At 47.0% G+C, this 17275-nt stretch overlaps 3 protein-coding genes across 6 annotated transcripts; 1 reads left to right on the forward strand and 2 right to left on the reverse strand.

Moving 5' to 3' along the window:
* The first annotated feature begins 1105 nt into the window (after positions 1–1105).
* LOC131213865 (leucine-rich repeat serine/threonine-protein kinase 1) lies at positions 1106–12567 on the forward strand. Its single transcript, XM_058208067.1, has 10 exons — positions 1106–1239; positions 2006–2200; positions 2299–2464; positions 4213–4372; positions 4463–5272; positions 5342–8473; positions 8545–8671; positions 8745–9947; positions 10035–10621; positions 10697–12567. Exons 1-10 carry the CDS (start codon positions 1180–1182, stop codon positions 12435–12437), a joined length of 8181 nt encoding a protein of 2726 aa, XP_058064050.1. The 5' UTR covers positions 1106–1179; the 3' UTR covers positions 12438–12567.
* On the reverse strand, positions 12472–15013 carry LOC131213866 (26S proteasome non-ATPase regulatory subunit 10-like). Of its 3 annotated transcripts, none has more exons than XM_058208069.1 (4): positions 14895–14936; positions 13566–13715; positions 13258–13366; positions 12472–13184 (listed from the first exon to the last, which is right to left on the reverse strand). In XM_058208069.1, exons 3-4 carry the CDS (start codon positions 13357–13359, stop codon positions 12603–12605), a joined length of 684 nt encoding a protein of 227 aa, XP_058064052.1. In that variant the 5' UTR covers positions 13360–13366; positions 13566–13715; positions 14895–14936; the 3' UTR covers positions 12472–12602. The 3 variants fall into 3 exon arrangements, with proteins under 3 accessions (XP_058064052.1, XP_058064051.1, XP_058064053.1); XM_058208068.1 differs by having other exon boundaries at positions 13258–13429; XM_058208070.1 differs by lacking the exon at positions 13566–13715 and having other exon boundaries at positions 14895–15013.
* On the reverse strand, positions 13730–15396 carry LOC131213867 (protein C19orf12 homolog). 2 transcript variants are annotated; one of them, XM_058208072.1, is made up of 3 exons: positions 15343–15396; positions 15185–15240; positions 13730–15092 (listed from the first exon to the last, which is right to left on the reverse strand). In XM_058208072.1, the coding sequence occupies exon 3, from the start codon at positions 15019–15021 to the stop codon at positions 14602–14604; it is 420 nt and encodes a 139-aa protein (XP_058064055.1). In that variant the 5' UTR covers positions 15022–15092; positions 15185–15240; positions 15343–15396; the 3' UTR covers positions 13730–14601. The 2 variants fall into 2 exon arrangements, with proteins under 2 accessions (XP_058064055.1, XP_058064054.1); XM_058208071.1 differs by having other exon boundaries at positions 15185–15379.
* Between the last annotated feature and the right edge of the window lie 1879 nt (positions 15397–17275).

Here is a 17275-nt window from a genome sequence, read left to right on the forward strand (position 1 = left end):
TCAACAAAATCGAAAAAAAACAGAAAAATTGTCAGAAATCAATTTACTTCTCTTCTATTTCTGTTTTCTTGGACCAAAAACACGAATGTAAACACGTTTGACATTTCGGTTTTGTATTTGAAACCTGCCACACGAAGCGTAAACGAATTGACGTTTTTACGCTCCGATTTACGCTCCGTGTGGCCCCGCCAGTTACAGTTTGTTGTCCCAAGTGAGAGCGCATAAAGAGTGATCCGGAGCAAACACAACGGCAAAAGAGCAAGTTTCCATGGAAGCTCTCTCAGCGAGCAGTGCGAAATACACAAGCGGGAGCGATCGCGTCGTACAAAACAACGACGAAACCGCAACTGTCAAACAAATTTGTCGAACAGCTGACTATAATTGTCAAATAAAGGCGAAATTAAAACTACGAGATGTTTTACTCTGCCTCGTAATTCAGACGTGTCAAAGAACAGCAGACAGTTATTTGTTGGTGTATTGTTACAGATTCCCGGTGCTGCGAAAAACTGAGTGCATGCGAACTGCCAATTCGGACCAAAACAATATCCTGGTGTAATCAATGGGAGTAATGACGTTTTAATTAAGTGTTATCATAGACTGCAGAACATTAGTTTGCAACAAACTTGTACTAAACGGAAAAATAATACTTACAATAATCAGTAAAGCAGAGCTAACAACGATATAAATAAAACTTTGCTGCTTGTGTTTTGCCTTTACGCTCTAACCTCGTTCCAACTAAACCGTCCTCGCAGACCTGCGCAGTGATTTTTGTACGAAAAGAAATATTCCGAAGGTAAGAGGCATCGTAGCCGTCGTATAGGAACATGGGGTGCTCTTAAAGAAGTTATGTTCAAAACAACAGTGAAATTATCAATAAAAACTGCTCAGAGTATTCCAATGTTCAGAAGACGTGATGCAAAAGAACACACGAACATCTGCCGCCCGCTGCTTTTGTGTTGTGCGTTATTGTGATATTTCCTGACCGACACCTTGACCTAGTGGCCGCGAAGAAGTAGCGTGCGGGGATAGGATCGCAAGAACGAGAATAAACCTGTGGCAATTTTCGGATAAATGTGCAGGCAACAATTACTCCGGAAAAACGACCGAATAAAGAACAAAACTGTCCCTGAAAACTGACGGTTCCTACGCAGCTTTCGCCTACAACTCCTGTCCGAGGCAATGACCGATAAAACACCGTCTCCGGAGAACGAGGAGTTTCCCGGGAGGCTGCTACATCAGGTAATGTAAAGTGATGGTGTTTGGGCACCATAAACGTTGCCCCTGCGGCACCGCACCGCATATAATCTCCCAACCGTAGCGCAAAACTTTACTCTGTACATGATAATCAATTCGACGACCAGCAGCACAAGCAACAATCAAAATATATCAACCTTTCCTGCTGTTCATGGCCTTTGCGCTTATTATTTCATGTACCGAAAACGAATGAGGCCATATTCCTACAAGAGGTTCATTATTTTATAACTCCACAATTTTCACCTGGAAAGCCTGAATCATGTCAGATTAATTGTTGTTGGTTCACATGCTGCACTTCTTTCGCTAGTTTTGCTTTTCGATCGGAATGCTGGTTGGTTAAGAAAGCGATCGGTAAAAGCTAGTGCAAGTAGGAGAATGGGACCAAAGTAACGGATAAATTTGCTGTGGCGCGTTAGGGCGAATGTGATTACCAAAACTGTTTCATTGTTCAATGTTTTTATTTTAGTTACACTTTATATTTATCACTCACTTGAGCTCGATGTCATGCTAAAATTTGAACTCGATCGGTGTGGTTCTGCGGCAGGAAACGAGGGATCATCAAACTGAGGCAATGGCAGTGCGTTTATCGCATTTGGCAATGGTTTTGCCATTGAACGTATGCGCCCTCTTTGGGGCACTTCGTGCTGGCTGCTGGTTTTTCATCGAATTAACTTTTTGACCCGTGTTTCAAAAATTGTGTTAGGCTGCAGAATGTGTCATAGGATGATGCTTAACTGTTCTCGTCTTTCAGGCTGCACTATGGGATAATGTCGAGCTGCTGGAGGATCTTCTACAGGAAGAAGCCCATCTGATTGATTGCCTGGACTCATGGGGCCGCGCCCCGATCCATGCCGCCGCCATCACCGCCGACTCCCGATGTCTACCAATGCTTATCAATGCTGGGGCCAATGTAAATGCGATATCCGGTCCACGATGTGACAGTAAAGTAAGAGTTACCGGGTCTGCCTTGCCGTTTTTCGAAAGTTGGTTTTTTTATTAATAGTTTCTCATATCCTTTTTTGTTATATCTCTGCTCCTCTCTAGACTGCACTCCATCTCAGTGCCGAGCATGGACACATAAGCAATATCAAGGTGCTTCTGAATGCGGGCGCCTCCTTCATTGAGAAGGATCGGAATGGGCTAACATCTCTCGATCTCGCGGAACGCAGCGAGCACGAAGCCTGCGTAGAACTACTGAAACACGCTGCCGGTATGGGGAATTTTTTAAATTTTGTTAGATGTTGGGTTATTGGCAACATTTTAAGAAATATTTGTTCCTTTTTTACTACTAGTTAACATTTTTTCCGTTCTTGTTCTATGTGCACTGCACATTTTTGTGTCTTGCGGTTCGTGATTTGTAACGGGGTAGTTTCTTGTCTTTCCGAAATGCGTGTATGTGACTTATAAGTTGCACGATTCTAACAGCTGATTACAGTGTGTTTACGTACTTCGTCCCTTAGGAGGTTTCTTTGACGCTTTTCTTTGATAGTTTCTCGTTTTGAGGTGGATACATCCACATGTAGGAGGATGCCTAACAGAGCACCCTTGCGCGGAACATGCGCACTGAACGTTGTGTTCATTGCTCTACTATTATGCAACATGGAGCCCACAGTTACGCTTCCGATGGCTTCTTTTGGCCTTGTTGGCCTCTGCCGGCTTCTGTCGGACGGTGTTCTGGCTTCCCTTTCATGGTGGTGTGCATGGCACAACAGCATTTTTTGTGGTCCTTGATTCAGCTCTTTCAGAAGGCAGTTCGATGAGTGTGCGCTTGGTTAAAGCTGAACTAGGGAAAACGAGCAACCAATAAATAAATAAATAGGAGGCATAAAGATAAAAGAGATCTTTTGAAAGGCGTAAGATAAAGGACAAGGAGCAACCACACACATCCAATTTATTGGAAACCCGAGTAAAAGAAAAGCACGATCACGAAAGTCAACGCATTGGATGTCGCATCAGTCAACGCATATTGATTTTTATCAACCTTCTTGTGTCATCAGTATACCCAAACACATCTCAGTTTACTTGCGGTTTGTGACATCGTCGTCTTACTGGCAGTTGCTGTGAGCGCAGTTTACTTTCAGGGAAAATCCTCAGTATCTCCTCCGACGCCTTCCATTGCCACCCATTTTAACCATCGTATGTGTCTCATCGCATATGCCTTCTCTCTTTCGCTCGCTCTCTGTTTCTTCGCCCTTCGATATATACATATTCACTTTTGCTTTCAGTTTACCAGTTTTATTGCCCGCAAATATTTTTTGTGGCTGTGTGACTACATTGTGTCGTGATTGTGATGTTTCCGTTCCGATGGTGACGCGTACGGTGTCCTCTTTAGTCTCCAGTCTGATCGGATTGTTATTGCTGTTGTACGTTGCTAGCAGTAGCCGAACAATCGGAGCAATACTAAATGCCAAAACCTGTGGTCGGCAATTCTGTACTAAAAACGAAGGACAGGATCCCTGTGCGTGAAATATTACTACGGTGAGATAATTATGTAGTGCAGTGTTCACGATCTATGACGATGACGTCCTGGAAGTTTCGCGAGCTGCCGAAACAGGGAGCAGAGCGTGCGTTCGATGCGTGTGATTACTTTGTTGACGAAGTGATCGAACCATGGAAAATACCAGGTAAAGGCCGGCGTGTAGTAAAATTCACACACCAACCAAGCAAGTACCCTTGAGGGCATTGTGTGAAAAAATAAGGCCATATGTGAGCTTTTATGTACATTCACATTTCACTTTCACAACTTCATCAATTTGTCCGTTTGGTATTGGGTTTAACTGGCGGTAAACGGCAAAACCGTCGAGATTTTAAAGATAATTGTATAAGTGAGCTATTTTGTACTTGTAACATTTGAAATGGGAATACCGTGTACTTGTACACCGTCGGTTTTTTGTGGTTCGTAGTGGAGTTTATTGGCAAAACTGTCTGCAATTCGTCTTGTGTTCTATTTAATTTAAGACACACGGGAGCAGATGCGAAGCCAGAAGCACAGGGCTTTGCGGGAAGCAGTTTCAGCGTCTGACGAAATCAGCGTCCAGATGTTGCTCAAAAATGTTGGACCGGAAGTAGAAATGATCGTCAACATGGCGCCGGGTGGAGCCAATACATTACTATTCATGTGAGTACTTCAACTTGACCTACTACTAGGCTACTAGTAGGTTTCATGATTTTATTCGTTGCTTCCTTTCATGGTTGGTTTCGTTTTCAGTGCCGCTCAGTTAGGATCGGAGCGGATAGTGAACATTCTACTGAAAGCGGGTGCTGATGGCCGTGCCCATGCCGTCACGAAGTACTCTCCGCTCTACACGGCCGTCCACAACGGCCACACGAGTGTGGCAAGTATACTGCTAGATCAGTTTCCAGAGTTGGTGCAACAGGTGACGGTTGAACGTTGGCTACCGTTTCATGCAGCCTGCATAAATGGTCACTGCCCCGTCGTTGAACTGCTAATCAACTACCCGTACAATGATGCGCTGCTCGCCAGTTACCGCGACCCGAGTGGAGAATTCGAGTGGAATCTACCATTCAATCCTAATGCTCAAGATGTCGCTGGACAAACGGCCCTCTACGTTGGCTGTCTGCTCGGCAATCCGAAACTTGTGGCGATACTACTAAAGTGGCGTGTAAAGTGCATTCGTCATAAACCCCCACCATCAAATCCATCCGGTGGTGAATTAGTGGACGACATAGATGCTAGCGGAACGGAATTTGCTGGTTCGGCCACCGGTAATTCCGTGACTCCGACTGCGCGGAAGATTTCCTCTGGTCTACAGGCTATTATGTCTCGGCTTAGTCTAAGTAGTAAATCGGAATCAACTGACGAAGTGGCGACGAATGAGGAACATGAGTGTGTGATGCGCTGCCCCCTCGATCTAAACATTCTGTGTGGAGCGGCACGCGAAACTGCCCTCTTAGCTGCCGTTCGAGGAGGATTTCTTGATGTGATCACTCTGCTGCTGGAGAATGGAGCCGATCCGAATGTCATTGCAAGGGCCGTCGACGATCAAAATGATCCGACGTAGGTTTTATTGGAACTCTTATCTTATGCTAACAGCTCATCTGCTCATTTGTTTTATTTACTACATAGGTCATCGGATGAAATTTATGGTTTTTCGAACATTCCACTGGCAGAGGCTACACGCCAAAAGTCACTTCCGATGGTGGAGCTGCTTCTGAAGCACGGTGCTCGCGACGATCAATCAATTGCTCTCGGCATCGCGTTACAAAATGGTGATGAACCGATCATCTGCCGACTGCTCGCAATAAAGGCACATCCTGATCCAGACTATAAGATCAACAAACATGCCTTCCAGGAAGCGTCGACCGGGGCAGAGTACAGCAGTTCTTCACCGTTCGCCGGGGCAGAGTACAGCAGTTCATCGTTTGTTAAGCTTGGTGGCAACCTGACTTACAGTGCACTCTTTCCAAGTACGGCTACAATGATCAACTGGCACAGCAACTGCCGACTAGCGTTGATCCGGATGAGCTGGATAAGTGAGGGGGTGTTGCGTTATAACCGAAAATTGATGGCACACCCAAAGTGTCATCAGCTGGCGCTGGCTGCAGTTACTCGTATCGATATTTCGCACAACACGCTTACGACATTGCCGGAGGAGCTATTTACACTTGGCAGCTTGCGGTATTTGAACGCGGCGCAGAACAAAATCGAACGTATTCCGGTCCTGGGCGTGGAGGATGAGGCACTTGGGAGTGGCGACAGGTCGTCGTGGGTGCCTGGAAGGCGCGGAGATACTAAACGGCGTACGGGAGTAGGTGGACTACCGGCCGGCGAATATCACTGTCCTGTTTTGGAGGAACTGTATCTTCAGGACAATCGGCTCGAATGCGTGCCGGCATCGCTCTTTCGTCTACCGAACCTTACTATTCTGGATGTTTCGAACAACAAGCTGCAACAGTTACCTTTCGAAATATGGAAAGCGCCAAAACTGAAAGAGCTGAACGTGGCTTTCAACTTTTTGAAAGATTTACCATCGTTGCCGATAGGTGATGTGGCAATCGGCGTTGATTGTGCTCGTGTTGAATTACATTCATCACAGAGTCAGGGCGAAGGCGGTGGTGCTGGAACCCCAGTCGCTCTGTTCAATCCGTACGCTGGGAAAAACTCGCCCCTAGACGATGATACTGAGGCGCTGGTTCGAAATCGAAATGTTACAAGCCTAGATCTGGTCAAGCACAATATTTGGTCAAGATCGCTCGAGGTAACGGAACAGGAGCTGCGGTTGCCAGATTCGCGCTACGATAGCACCCTGTCGCAGTTGAGCAGTTTGAATTTGGCGAACAATCTCTTCACAAGCATACCACTTGCGTTGCCCTGTTTAGCAGTGAACCTGACACGTCTTAACCTTTCCTACAACAGCCTTCGCTCAATGGGACATGTTACGAGTTATCCGGCGTCGTTAAAGCAATTGGACCTCGGTCACAATGAGATTAGCTGCTGGCCGAGCTTACCGCGCATCGCTGCCTCAGATCCGCACCTTATGTGTTACAACCCGCAGGAGGTAAAAAAATCAAACAGCATTGACGGCAACGCTGGTGGTGGGGCAAGTACGAGTAAAATATCCCGTGGTGGCTCCACCGGGGAAGGCGTTTTGCCCTCCAGTGTAAGTTCAGGAACCGAACTAACGACGGTAGTCAAAGCTTCTGCAAGTTCGACCAACATAACATCCCTGCGAACGGCTGTGCTTAAGAGCGTGTGCTGCCACCGACGCCATCTACGGCTCGAATCGCTGCGGACACTAGTGCTGGCAGACAACTCGCTTACGCGTATCCAGCTCTCTACTGACGACGTAGCGACACTGGGCGAATCGGACGATGCCGAATGGAGCCTGATCGGAGTGGCTAAAGCGCGTCTCATTTTCCCCAACCTCTCAATGCTCGACATCAGCAACAATTGCCTCAAAGAGATTCCGCCCACGATCCACGAGCTCACTAACTTGAGTGTGCTAAATCTGAGTGGTAACATGGACATTACCGAGTTGCCGCCGCACATGGGGCTACTATCCCGTCTGTGGAATCTCAACACCCGCGGTTGCTCGCTGCAGGACCCGCTCCGATCGATGATCGACAGCAAAAAGTACAAAACGATGGATGTCATCGGCTATTTGAAGTCGATATACGAAGACGCGCGTCCGTACGCTCGCATGAAGTTGATGGTGGTTGGGGTACAAGGCATCGGCAAGACGAGCCTGCTGGAGCAGTTACGATGCGAGGGACCGTCTCGAGGTAAGAAACCAGTCGACCACTGGGCGAAACGGATGGGCCACCGCAATATCAACCAGAAGACTTCACGCGGCATCAACATGTCGACAGTAGGCGTAGATATTGGTGACTGGGTGTGCGAGAAGAAGGTGCGAGGCGTGTCCAACCATGGACCGGTGGTGTTTCGCACGTGGGATTTCGGTGGCCAGCGGGAGTATTACGCGACGCATCAGTACTTCTTATCCAAACGCAGCCTGTACCTGGTGCTGTGGCGTATAATCGATGGACGGCGCGGATTGGCGGAGGTGCTACAGTGGTTGGGCAATATACAAGCGCGAGCTGCGAACTCACCAGTGCTGATCGTTGGCACCCACTACGACGCTGTGGGAGAAACGCTACCGGCGCCGAAAGCGGAAGAGTTGCAGCAAATCATTCGCGATCGCTTCATAGCGGTGTCAGATGCGGAGAAGATCGGGCTGCCTCGTGTGCTGGATTCGATCGAAGTAAGCTGCCGAACGGGGTATAACATCAAGCTACTAGCCGGACTGATCTACGATACGGCATTTGCACTACGGCCACCGGGGTGCAAGGAACCGTTGCTGTATCAACGTGTCCCCGCCAGCTATCTGGCACTGGAAGATGTGATTGGCAACATAGCGGTTCGATTGCGCCAGCATGGAGCCGATCCGGTGCTTGATGCCGAGCGTTACCGTCAGATGGTGACGCATGAAATGCAACAACGCGGCTTGAAAGGGTTCCGCGACTGGTCCGAGCTGAATCAAGCGACGATGTTTCTTCACGACAACGGCGTACTACTGCACTACGACGACGCAACACTCCGCGATCTCTATTTTCTCGATCCGCAGTGGCTATGTGATATACTTGCGCACGTAGTAACGGTTCGCGAAATCAATCCATTCGCACGGACTGGCGTCATGAAGGTGGAGGACTTGCAGCATGTTTTCAAGAGTTCCTGTCTAGGGAGTAACAACACTCGGGGGTAGGTTTCAAAACTAAAATTATTTCTTTTTCAAGTTACCCACTTATCCTATCACTACTATTGTCTAATAGGTATATCGTGAGTTTGCTGAACAAATTTGAGGTGGCCTTATCGTGGGATGCCCGGACACTATTGATACCATCGTTGTTACCGACTGAAGAAGATAGCTACTCTGACCATCGGATGGTAACGGTGAAGGTAAAAGGCGTACTGTGGTTTGTTTTCTGCATCGTCCTTATTATCATAATTCTTCTGATTTTTTCTACTCTAGATTGCCACACGTTCTAAAGGTTGGGTATCTCGCATTCGTCATAATCTTCCGTGTGAACAGTCGATACCCGCGTACGAATTAAACACCCTAGGAAGAAGTTCTTCCTCGCACTCGCAAACGTCGGAAGCTGATGGAGCAGCTGCTACAGGCAGCGGTAACATTTCCTTCGTTCAAACGGTTGTACGGTCTGATCGCTCCATCTCCCGATTACTTCTTATGTCCTATTTTCCTTCCGGGTTTTGGTCGCGACTGATAACGCGAGTTCTCGCCGACAGTCAGGTTGTTGAGGCGGTACGTGATCTCTTCGCGATGCCTAGCGAACTGCTACAGGGCGCCAACTCTGCACCCGATGCTCACTGGGCTGTTTGGCAGACGGGTCTGGCGTTGCATTACGGTGCCGACACAGTGGTGTTCAAGATGCGTGAGATTGCCGTTACTTGCCCCATTTCGCCGTACCGTAATCCAATGAATCGGTTTAAACTAAGGCAAGATGGTGTTTGGTGTGACATTGATCTGACAACGAGCTCGATTCTAGAAGTGCATTTTCCGTGTAGTGCTCTGAAGGTTCAGCTGGCACAAGTGGATGGCATCGATCTTGTGTATGAGCTCGAACCTAGTGTCCAATGTCTCACAAAGCTACTGGCCTTGACAGTGGACCACATCGATCTTCTGCTCGAGGACTGGTATCCGACCCTCGGAACTCGCTTCGTTCACACGTCAGAGGGCCGTTTTCTGGTGACTCGGCTCGTGCCCTGCCCACGCTGCTTGCGGAAATGTGAGGAGCGCCATGTATCGAACCTACCGTCGCAGGTTAAACCGTCAGGCAGCGCGGCGGGTAGTGATCTACATCGTAACGGTCTCAAGTGTGGCGGAATGGTAGCGGCTGGTGGAGAGGTAAGTGGAGGATTAAATGAGTTGCCCGGCATTTTGCACGACACGAATCCAGCCAGATTAAGTCGAAAGTCGCAGGATTCGCTGGGATGGTCCGATTGCGATTCGGGCGTGGGACAAGAGACGGTGAACAGTTCGAACGAAACGTCCATTGAAGGATACCCGATAGCGTTGGCAGGTGCGATTGAGAGTTCCGGATCACCAAGTTATTCCTGGATGGTGGAGGAATGCATCTTGGCTGCATACGATCGAAAGACAGTTTCGTGCCCTATCCACGGTGAATTTGAATTGAGTCGCGTCACGCCGGATGTGGTAAGTTCCCTACGCTTTTACCAGTTAGTTCGTGGCAATAAGCCATTTCCTAGTCGTACTCCAATGTGCCGTTTCTTTCTGCAACAGAATTTTCTCGATCTCCCAGCGCACTATTTGATACGCGCCGACGACATCGACCGCGGCCCGCTGCTTGGTCGAGGCGCATTCGGCTTCGTGTTTAAGGCAACATGTAGAAAGCGACACTCAGACAATGCGTCGCCGGCAGCGACAGGGATGACGTCGCCCGGCAACGTCGCGATGAAGATGCTGCAACCCGTGGCACCAGGTCCGCGAGCCCACCAAAGTGCGATTATCGCTTACAAAGCGGCACTCGGCAAATGGGAACGGGACCCGCTCCAGCACGCCTGCAAAGCGTACTGTACTGCGCGCCAAGAACTGGCCGTCCTTTTAACCTTGCACCATCCGCATATCGTTCCTTTGGTCGGTGTGTGTACTCAGCCGCTCGCTCTAGTTCTCGATCTTGCCCCAAAGGGTGCGCTTGATGCAGTGTTACGTTACTTTCGGCGCAGTGGAGCACGTATCGGACCGTACTGTTTCCAAGCGTTGGTGTTGCAAGCTGCAAAAGCGATGGAATATCTGCATCGACGACGGGTTATCTATCGTGATCTGAAAGCGGAAAATATACTCGTATGGGAATTTCCAGAACCACATACGTGAGTATTCGCGACGTAGAATGGGTCATTGAACAGGGCATTTTTTCCACAGTCTGACGTTGTTTTGTCTTCCAGGGAGGACCAACCTTTGAACCCCGTGCACATCAAGGTAGCCGATTACGGCATCAGTCGCATCACACTGCCATCTGGCTCGAAAGGGTTTGGTGGCACCGAAGGATTCATGGCGCCGGAAATTATGCGTCACAACGGCGAGGAAGAGTACACTGAGAAGGTCGACTGTTTTTCATTCGGCATGTTCCTGTACGAGCTACTGTCCTTGCGCCAACCGTTCGAAGGTCACGAGGCCGTTAAGGAGTGTATTCTTGAGGGCGGCCGCCCAATGTTGATCGAGCGCGAAACACACTTCCCGTCCTATTGTCTTGACCTGATGGTGCTGTGCTGGGACCAGCAACCGAAAGTACGACCCTCCGCCAGTCAGATTGTATCAATAGCGACTGCACCCGAATTTACGCATCTAATCGACGTTTGCTCACTGTCGCACGGTGGGACAGTGATGGATGGGATCGTGTGCATGATTGCTACCGCGGAAGAGGAATACTCCACCAGTGGTCCGGCGGGTCTTGGTATGGTGTCAGGGTACGAGCTGTGGATGCCTTGTTCGAACTCTCGTATCGATATCCTGGGTGGATCGGTGCGCGGATGGCAACAGTACCACCGGATACTGTGTCCCCTGGTAAAGGGCACTTCAGTTTCTACCTCGGGAAATTCCGCAGTTAGTTTAAACATTGCAGGCGCTTCCGCCGCGTCACAACCGGTTACACCGCACCCACCGAAGGCAATCAACCTTACAACGGCTTGTGCTGTTGAGGGCGTCGTATGGGTGGGTGACGCCCAGGGTAACATCTACGCGTTTGGTGCCGCCGACTGTGCACACCTTTTCTCGTATGCCCTCGAACCTTCACAACCGTCGCCCGTCGTAGCACTGGTTTACCTGAAAAAGTTCCAGCGTGTTGCAGCCGGGCTTGAGAACGGGCGACTCTTTCTGTTGCATTCCAAGCTCGTCCCCAGTACATGCGTGTCCGCCGAGGGCAGCTTCGTGTTATCTGAACTTGGCTCGGGCGAGCGGCTCTGCTCCGTCACTGCCCTTTGGAAGTCAGAGGACGAATGTGAACTTTGGTGCGGTGAGTGGAACGATGTGATCAGTGTGTTTTCACTACGTAATTCCCACGTCTCCGGGCAGCACCACTTACGGCACTTTACCGCTCCGATGCCGGTGCGTGGACTGACCGTGGCACTCCTGCGGGCGGCGCCGGACGACTATATATTCTCCTACTTAGCACCGAGCTACATCCTCTACCAATGGCGCTCTACAACGAAAGCGGTCGAGAATAAACTGGACTGTTCCAAACTAGTACCGTGCTCAGAGAGCATGAAGAGTATCGCCATCGATGAGCGGTTAAGTCCCGGCAAGTGTCAAATCAGTGCACTAGCGGTATTGGAAAGCGAGCTGTACATCGGTACGACTTGGGGCTGCATAATTGTGGCGGAGCGGATAAGTCTTCGACCGATAACCGTGTTTCGGCCGTACGAGGAAGACGTGCATTGCATCATTCCAATAGTAAGCACGAGCGGGTCCGCACCGCTCGTAGTGACGATTGGGCGAGGTTACCGTTCGCTCATCGAGCGCTACACGGACGGGCGTCCGGAAGGGGGTGGTGTAGGCACGGGACTCCGAAGCTCCCTGATTTCGACACCAACCACACAGGACAAACGACTGAAAGAAGCGGTGTTACGCGATCGGTCTAATCATATGCACGCCCTTATTTGGTCTGCTGAATATTGGGCACCTATATGATATGGAAAGAAAGTTGCTGCAAGAGAGGTCGTTTCGGAGTTGTAGTTTTATTTAAATTTAGCGTTTCCTTTTTTTCTTCATTTATTTTATCCTAATCACATGGTGATATCATCGAAATAAATAACGATTCGACGACTTTTGATTCGAATTAAATATACCATTTACTCATCCCGCGGATCGGTTGTCTACTTCATTAGCGATGGCGTTCAAAAGCGACCGTTGAGCCAGTTCAAGTGGTCCGACGCCGTCTCGATTCAGTACGTTTCTGCTCGCACCCCGCCTCAGCAGCGCAATGGCGCACCATTTTTGGTTCTCATCACACGCCAAGTGCAGTGGCGTGTTTCCCGCCGTGTTGGCAATCATCATGTTGGCTCCTCGTGCGAGCAGCAATTGTACAATCGCTTCACGTCCCATAACGATCGCCCGGTGCAGAGGGGTTTCGTTCAGGTGATCTAAAATGTTGACGTCGGCGCCGGTATCTAGCAGAAACTCAGCAATTTCAATATAACCTTTTGAGCAGGCATACTGAAGGGCGGAGTGTCCTCGAGCATTTCGTTGGTTAATGTTGGCACCACGCGCTACCAGCTTCGTTACGATATTCAGATGACCGCCCTGGGCAGCCAATATCAGCGGTGTAATTTTCGAGTCGTCTTCAGCGTCGTACTGATTCGGATGTTGCCGTAGCAGATTGTCGACGAGTGTTTCCTGCCCAGCCATGGCAGCCCAATGAAGCAGCAAACGTTCATTCTAATGGCGGAACAGGAAAAATTAATTACAATCGAAGCAGAAGTGTTGTGCCTCACTCACGGCGGATTCTTACCTCATCCTTGTCGGTTGTCAAGGACAAGTTACTGGATAATGTACTGTAGATTTGTGCCAGATCCTTACGGACAAGTTCGTAGAACAACGTTGTTATGTTCATTATTTGGCTTTGGCACAAGGGTGACAAATAATATGAGGTTTGGTTTTCAATGTGGCGTTGTTTTGCTTTGCTGAGTTATCAAATACAGAAGCATGTTAAGAAAGAACAGCAAGGGACGGTAACCGACATTAACAAAAACAAAGCATAAACCTAACGTGGCCATGCAGCCGCGTATCAGTTAACTCACAACATTTTGCGATTTTTACCTTCTATCTGCCAGCACAATTGCACGAAAAATGTATTTATACCTTGATTTCTCCAAAAGAGTTCTTTCACGAGACCAATGTTTGTATGCTTAGGAATTGACGTAAACAAACGCTCCCACCATCCCCAGCACTACTGCACACCTATGCTATCTATATTTTGTTCCCCGTTGTTTCGAAGAAAATGAAAGGCTTTTTTAAATTAATATACAATAAGAGATGGACATACACAAATATTGATTGAATGAAATATAAAATAATGAATCAATTACACCTGAGCAACGAACAAGCAGGAAGAAAACGGAGTAGAATTTAACCTACATATATGATCGCGTTTTTCCAACTAACGCTCTATTGGCTACAGTAAATGACAGAGAGTGGGCAACACACCATGCAATAATATTGGTAACATCAGCTGTATCCTAAGCATGTAAACATTGGACTCTTGAAAGTACGCTCTTTGAGAAATCAAGATATTCTGTCCAAAACGAACATGATCGTTACAAATGCGTTTCGTGTTATTGTTCTTTTCTTCTTTGACCTTCTGCCGTAAGATTTTATTCTTCTTATCCGGCGCCAATTACAACCGCCAAGCGGTCTTTAGCAACAGAGACAATGTCAATATCTGTAGCATACTGTAACATTGTGGTTTTACTGCGGGGTTTTTGGACTTTGGACCCACTGGACCAGACGAGCGCGGTTTGGTTTTTGGGGCTTGACCAGACGAGATTGTCCGATGGCATCCAGGCTCTCGAAGACGCACAAGAAGACGTGGTTTCAGCAAGGAAAGTGCTCCGCAATGAACGACAGCCGATGTGGTGGACTGGCTATGAAGGTCGGGCCTAATAGGCAAAGGACACTCGCAGTTTATAGCGTCTAGCAACTTGCTCGCCAGCTTTGCTAGCTTGCAGCAAGCTACTAAGCAGCAGCAACTAGCCAGCAAAACCAACCATCAAGCACAATTAAGTTTAAGCGCAGTAAGACTAGTGTAACCAAAGTGATATGTTATTATATTTTTTAACAATCCCAGTCATTCCAATCAGTCAATGATCTGCATGCGCATATCTTTCGTGAGAAATGAAATGACGGTCGAAAGGACGGCTTGCTGGGCACTCGCGTTACCCATCAACAATGGCAAAATAACAACCAGATCTCTGGTACCAAATTCGGCGAGAGCACCGAGGATGCGTTCCTTAAGCCGTTCCTGCTCTTGCACGGTCAGTTCATGCTTTATGATATGACTGACAGGTTTGAAGTCGTTGCTCATCGCATATGCAGCAAGCCCTCCGAGCGTACCACCAATGAGCAATCCGATCGGTCCCGCTAGCATACCACCGAGAAATGTGCCGGACCCTGCTACTATTGCTCCTTTCGTGCTTCCTTTTAACGTTACACGCATCGACTGCTTATCCGTCAGTGTTCCCACAGCATCCAGCAGCTGGCTGGTGTTGATGGCCATCGTCGAAAAATTATTGCCAAATATGTTATCGAACACAGTGGTAGGACTAACTTTCCACTACTGTCAAAACACTAAAAGGTCAAAACAAATGAATCGCATTTGAATCAAATGTGATGTAAAGTAGTGTAGAGAACAAAGTTACATTACAACCTATAAAACATACCCAGAAGCTTGCGATGTGGTGGAGCTGGCGATAAATGCTGACCAGAATCTGGGTTACTGATTTTAATGTAAAAATAACAACATTTGATGGATAATATTATGGACTTTGCAATAAATAATCGCCTTGTTAGCTAAAGTTCTTATAGCTATGACTGCTACCTTGCCTTTTTTGAAGCTCACTATCTGAATTCAACTGTCACTAGCAAAGAAAGCCTTGCAACGCAATCTTAAGGCTGGCAGTGACTAGGCAAATATGTAGTTTGTGTTTAATAGTATCACGTCATTGATGTATGTATGTTAGTCCGTTAAAAGCTATTGTTGTTAAAGCAGTTTCAATATCCATTAAAAATGGGAAAAATAGTAAAATTAGTCAGGGAACGGCAGAGATCCTGAACATCTGTTGGCAATTGTCAGAAAACAACAGAGATCCTCAATATTGGATGAACACGATGTTCATTGTGACGAGAGACTGTCTCCTACTATTATGAAACTCGAACTCGAAACTCGATCGTTACTGCGGGGCCATTCCAAGCGCAAATCGGACCGCAAACATTTCATTTCGTTTGATCTTCGTGTGGCAGCAAAAAAATCGAAATATCAAACGTGGTTACATTCGTGTTTTTGGTCCGAGAAAACAGAAATGGAAGAGAAATAAATTGATTTCTAACTAACTACTTTTGCTGTGTTTTCGATTTTCGATTTTTTCTGCTTTTTCGATTTTGTTGCTATACCAGCAAATAAGAACTTATCGGTCGGTTTTGCCGTCGGATTTGCGACACAGACACAAAAAACGTTTTTGACAGCAGCGCAACAGTTTGGCATTAATCTGAAATGCCAAAATCGTTACGCTACGCATCGTGTAGTCCGGCAGTTAGAGTGAACACAGTAAGAGAGAAAGCAGAATACAACAGGCGAGAAGGCAGAAAGAGAAAGCTATAGCAAAATGAACTCAAATGAACGTTCGAGTTCGAGTTTGGTAATAAGGCCCTGTGTCCGAGGTCCGAGTCTCATGGAATTTAAACCCCCGACACACCGTAAGCTGAAATTTTTTACCATAAATTTTGGCACATTACGGAAAGGCAAATTCACTTTGTCTACTATGAGTTTCACACTTCACACCGGTTGACGGCATTGGAGACGTCAACTTCGTTCGCCGAAGACAAAGTTGTGAAAAATCACAACTCTACTTTGGTGACGCTCAGAAACTTTGGCCAAAGTGTTTTAACATCCTGGTAAATGTGCGTTTTGAATATCAAAACAGCTAGAAAATCACGTTATTATTGCTCAAAACGAATTAAATTGCTCTAATTTAATTGCTCTAATCTACTACTTTCTACTTCTACTTTCTTGCTCTACTTTAATACTACTTTACTTTAATCTACTTTAATTGCTCTAATACAGAGTACAACGCAGGACGCCGAAATTCGAAAGCGTTAAGCTCTTTATTTATTTCTTTATTCATTTTATTATTTTTTTAAATTATTTATTAGTTTATCCTTTTATTTATTTCTTTCTTTATGTATTTATTTATTTATTCATTTGTTTACTTTTGTCATAGAACGAACAGCGCCGTATTAAGCACAATTTTAAAGTTTTGCACTCATGTTGCACTGGTAACAGTCAGGGTTTGAACTGACGTCTTTTGAATAGAAACCGATGAATTGGTGCAGTGCAGGCGGAAACCTACGGGCGAGGGACTGAAAACTTTAAGCTTCAATCTTCACATAAGCTTTGTTTTGCCAAATTCCCCTTTGGCTGCAAATAGCTGTACCAGTACAAGTGATTGAATCAAAATGCCATTTAATCGTCACAATTTTGTTCTTGGAATCTCAAGCTAACATTCAACACCTTGAAGGAGCGATTCCAAAAGAAGATATACATTTTTTCACAAGTTATCCAAATGTACAGATGATAAACATTGTTTTGCTAGCCACTGCACATAATATAATATGTAGATAGATAATATATTCTTCTTGTGTATCGGTACACGAAGGTTAACAGCATAAAATTTGCATTGTACGAACGGTAAAAACTGAAAACATTAAACGTTCCGTAATAACTCCACTTATTTCTGCAATAACTATCAAAAGTC

This window comes from Anopheles bellator, chromosome X (assembly GCF_943735745.2).
Source record: "Anopheles bellator chromosome X, idAnoBellAS_SP24_06.2, whole genome shotgun sequence".
Taxonomy (NCBI): Eukaryota; Metazoa; Arthropoda; class Insecta; order Diptera; family Culicidae; genus Anopheles; species Anopheles bellator.

What these genes read in the sequence shown, in the direction of transcription:
- LOC131213865 (XM_058208067.1), top strand. Translation starts at nt 1,180, where the DNA reads ATGACCGATAAAACACCGTCTCCGGAGAACGAGGAGTTTCCCGGGAGG. An exon ending in GACGATCAAAATGATCCGAC is followed by an intron (nt 5,273 to 5,341) that starts GTAGGTTTTATT and finishes TTTACTACATAG; the next exon opens with GTCATCGGATGAAATTTATG. An exon ending in ATCGGATGGTAACGGTGAAG is followed by an intron (nt 8,672 to 8,744) that starts GTAAAAGGCGTA and finishes TTTCTACTCTAG; the next exon opens with ATTGCCACACGTTCTAAAGG.
- LOC131213866 (XM_058208070.1), bottom strand. Translation starts at nt 13,359, where the DNA reads ATGAACATAACAACGTTGTTCTACGAACTTGTCCGTAAGGATCTGGCA. An exon ending in TGACAACCGACAAGGATGAG is followed by an intron (nt 13,185 to 13,257) that starts GTAAGAATCCGC and finishes TTCCGCCATTAG; the next exon opens with AATGAACGTTTGCTGCTTCA.
- LOC131213867 (XM_058208072.1), bottom strand. Translation starts at nt 15,021, where the DNA reads ATGGCCATCAACACCAGCCAGCTGCTGGATGCTGTGGGAACACTGACG.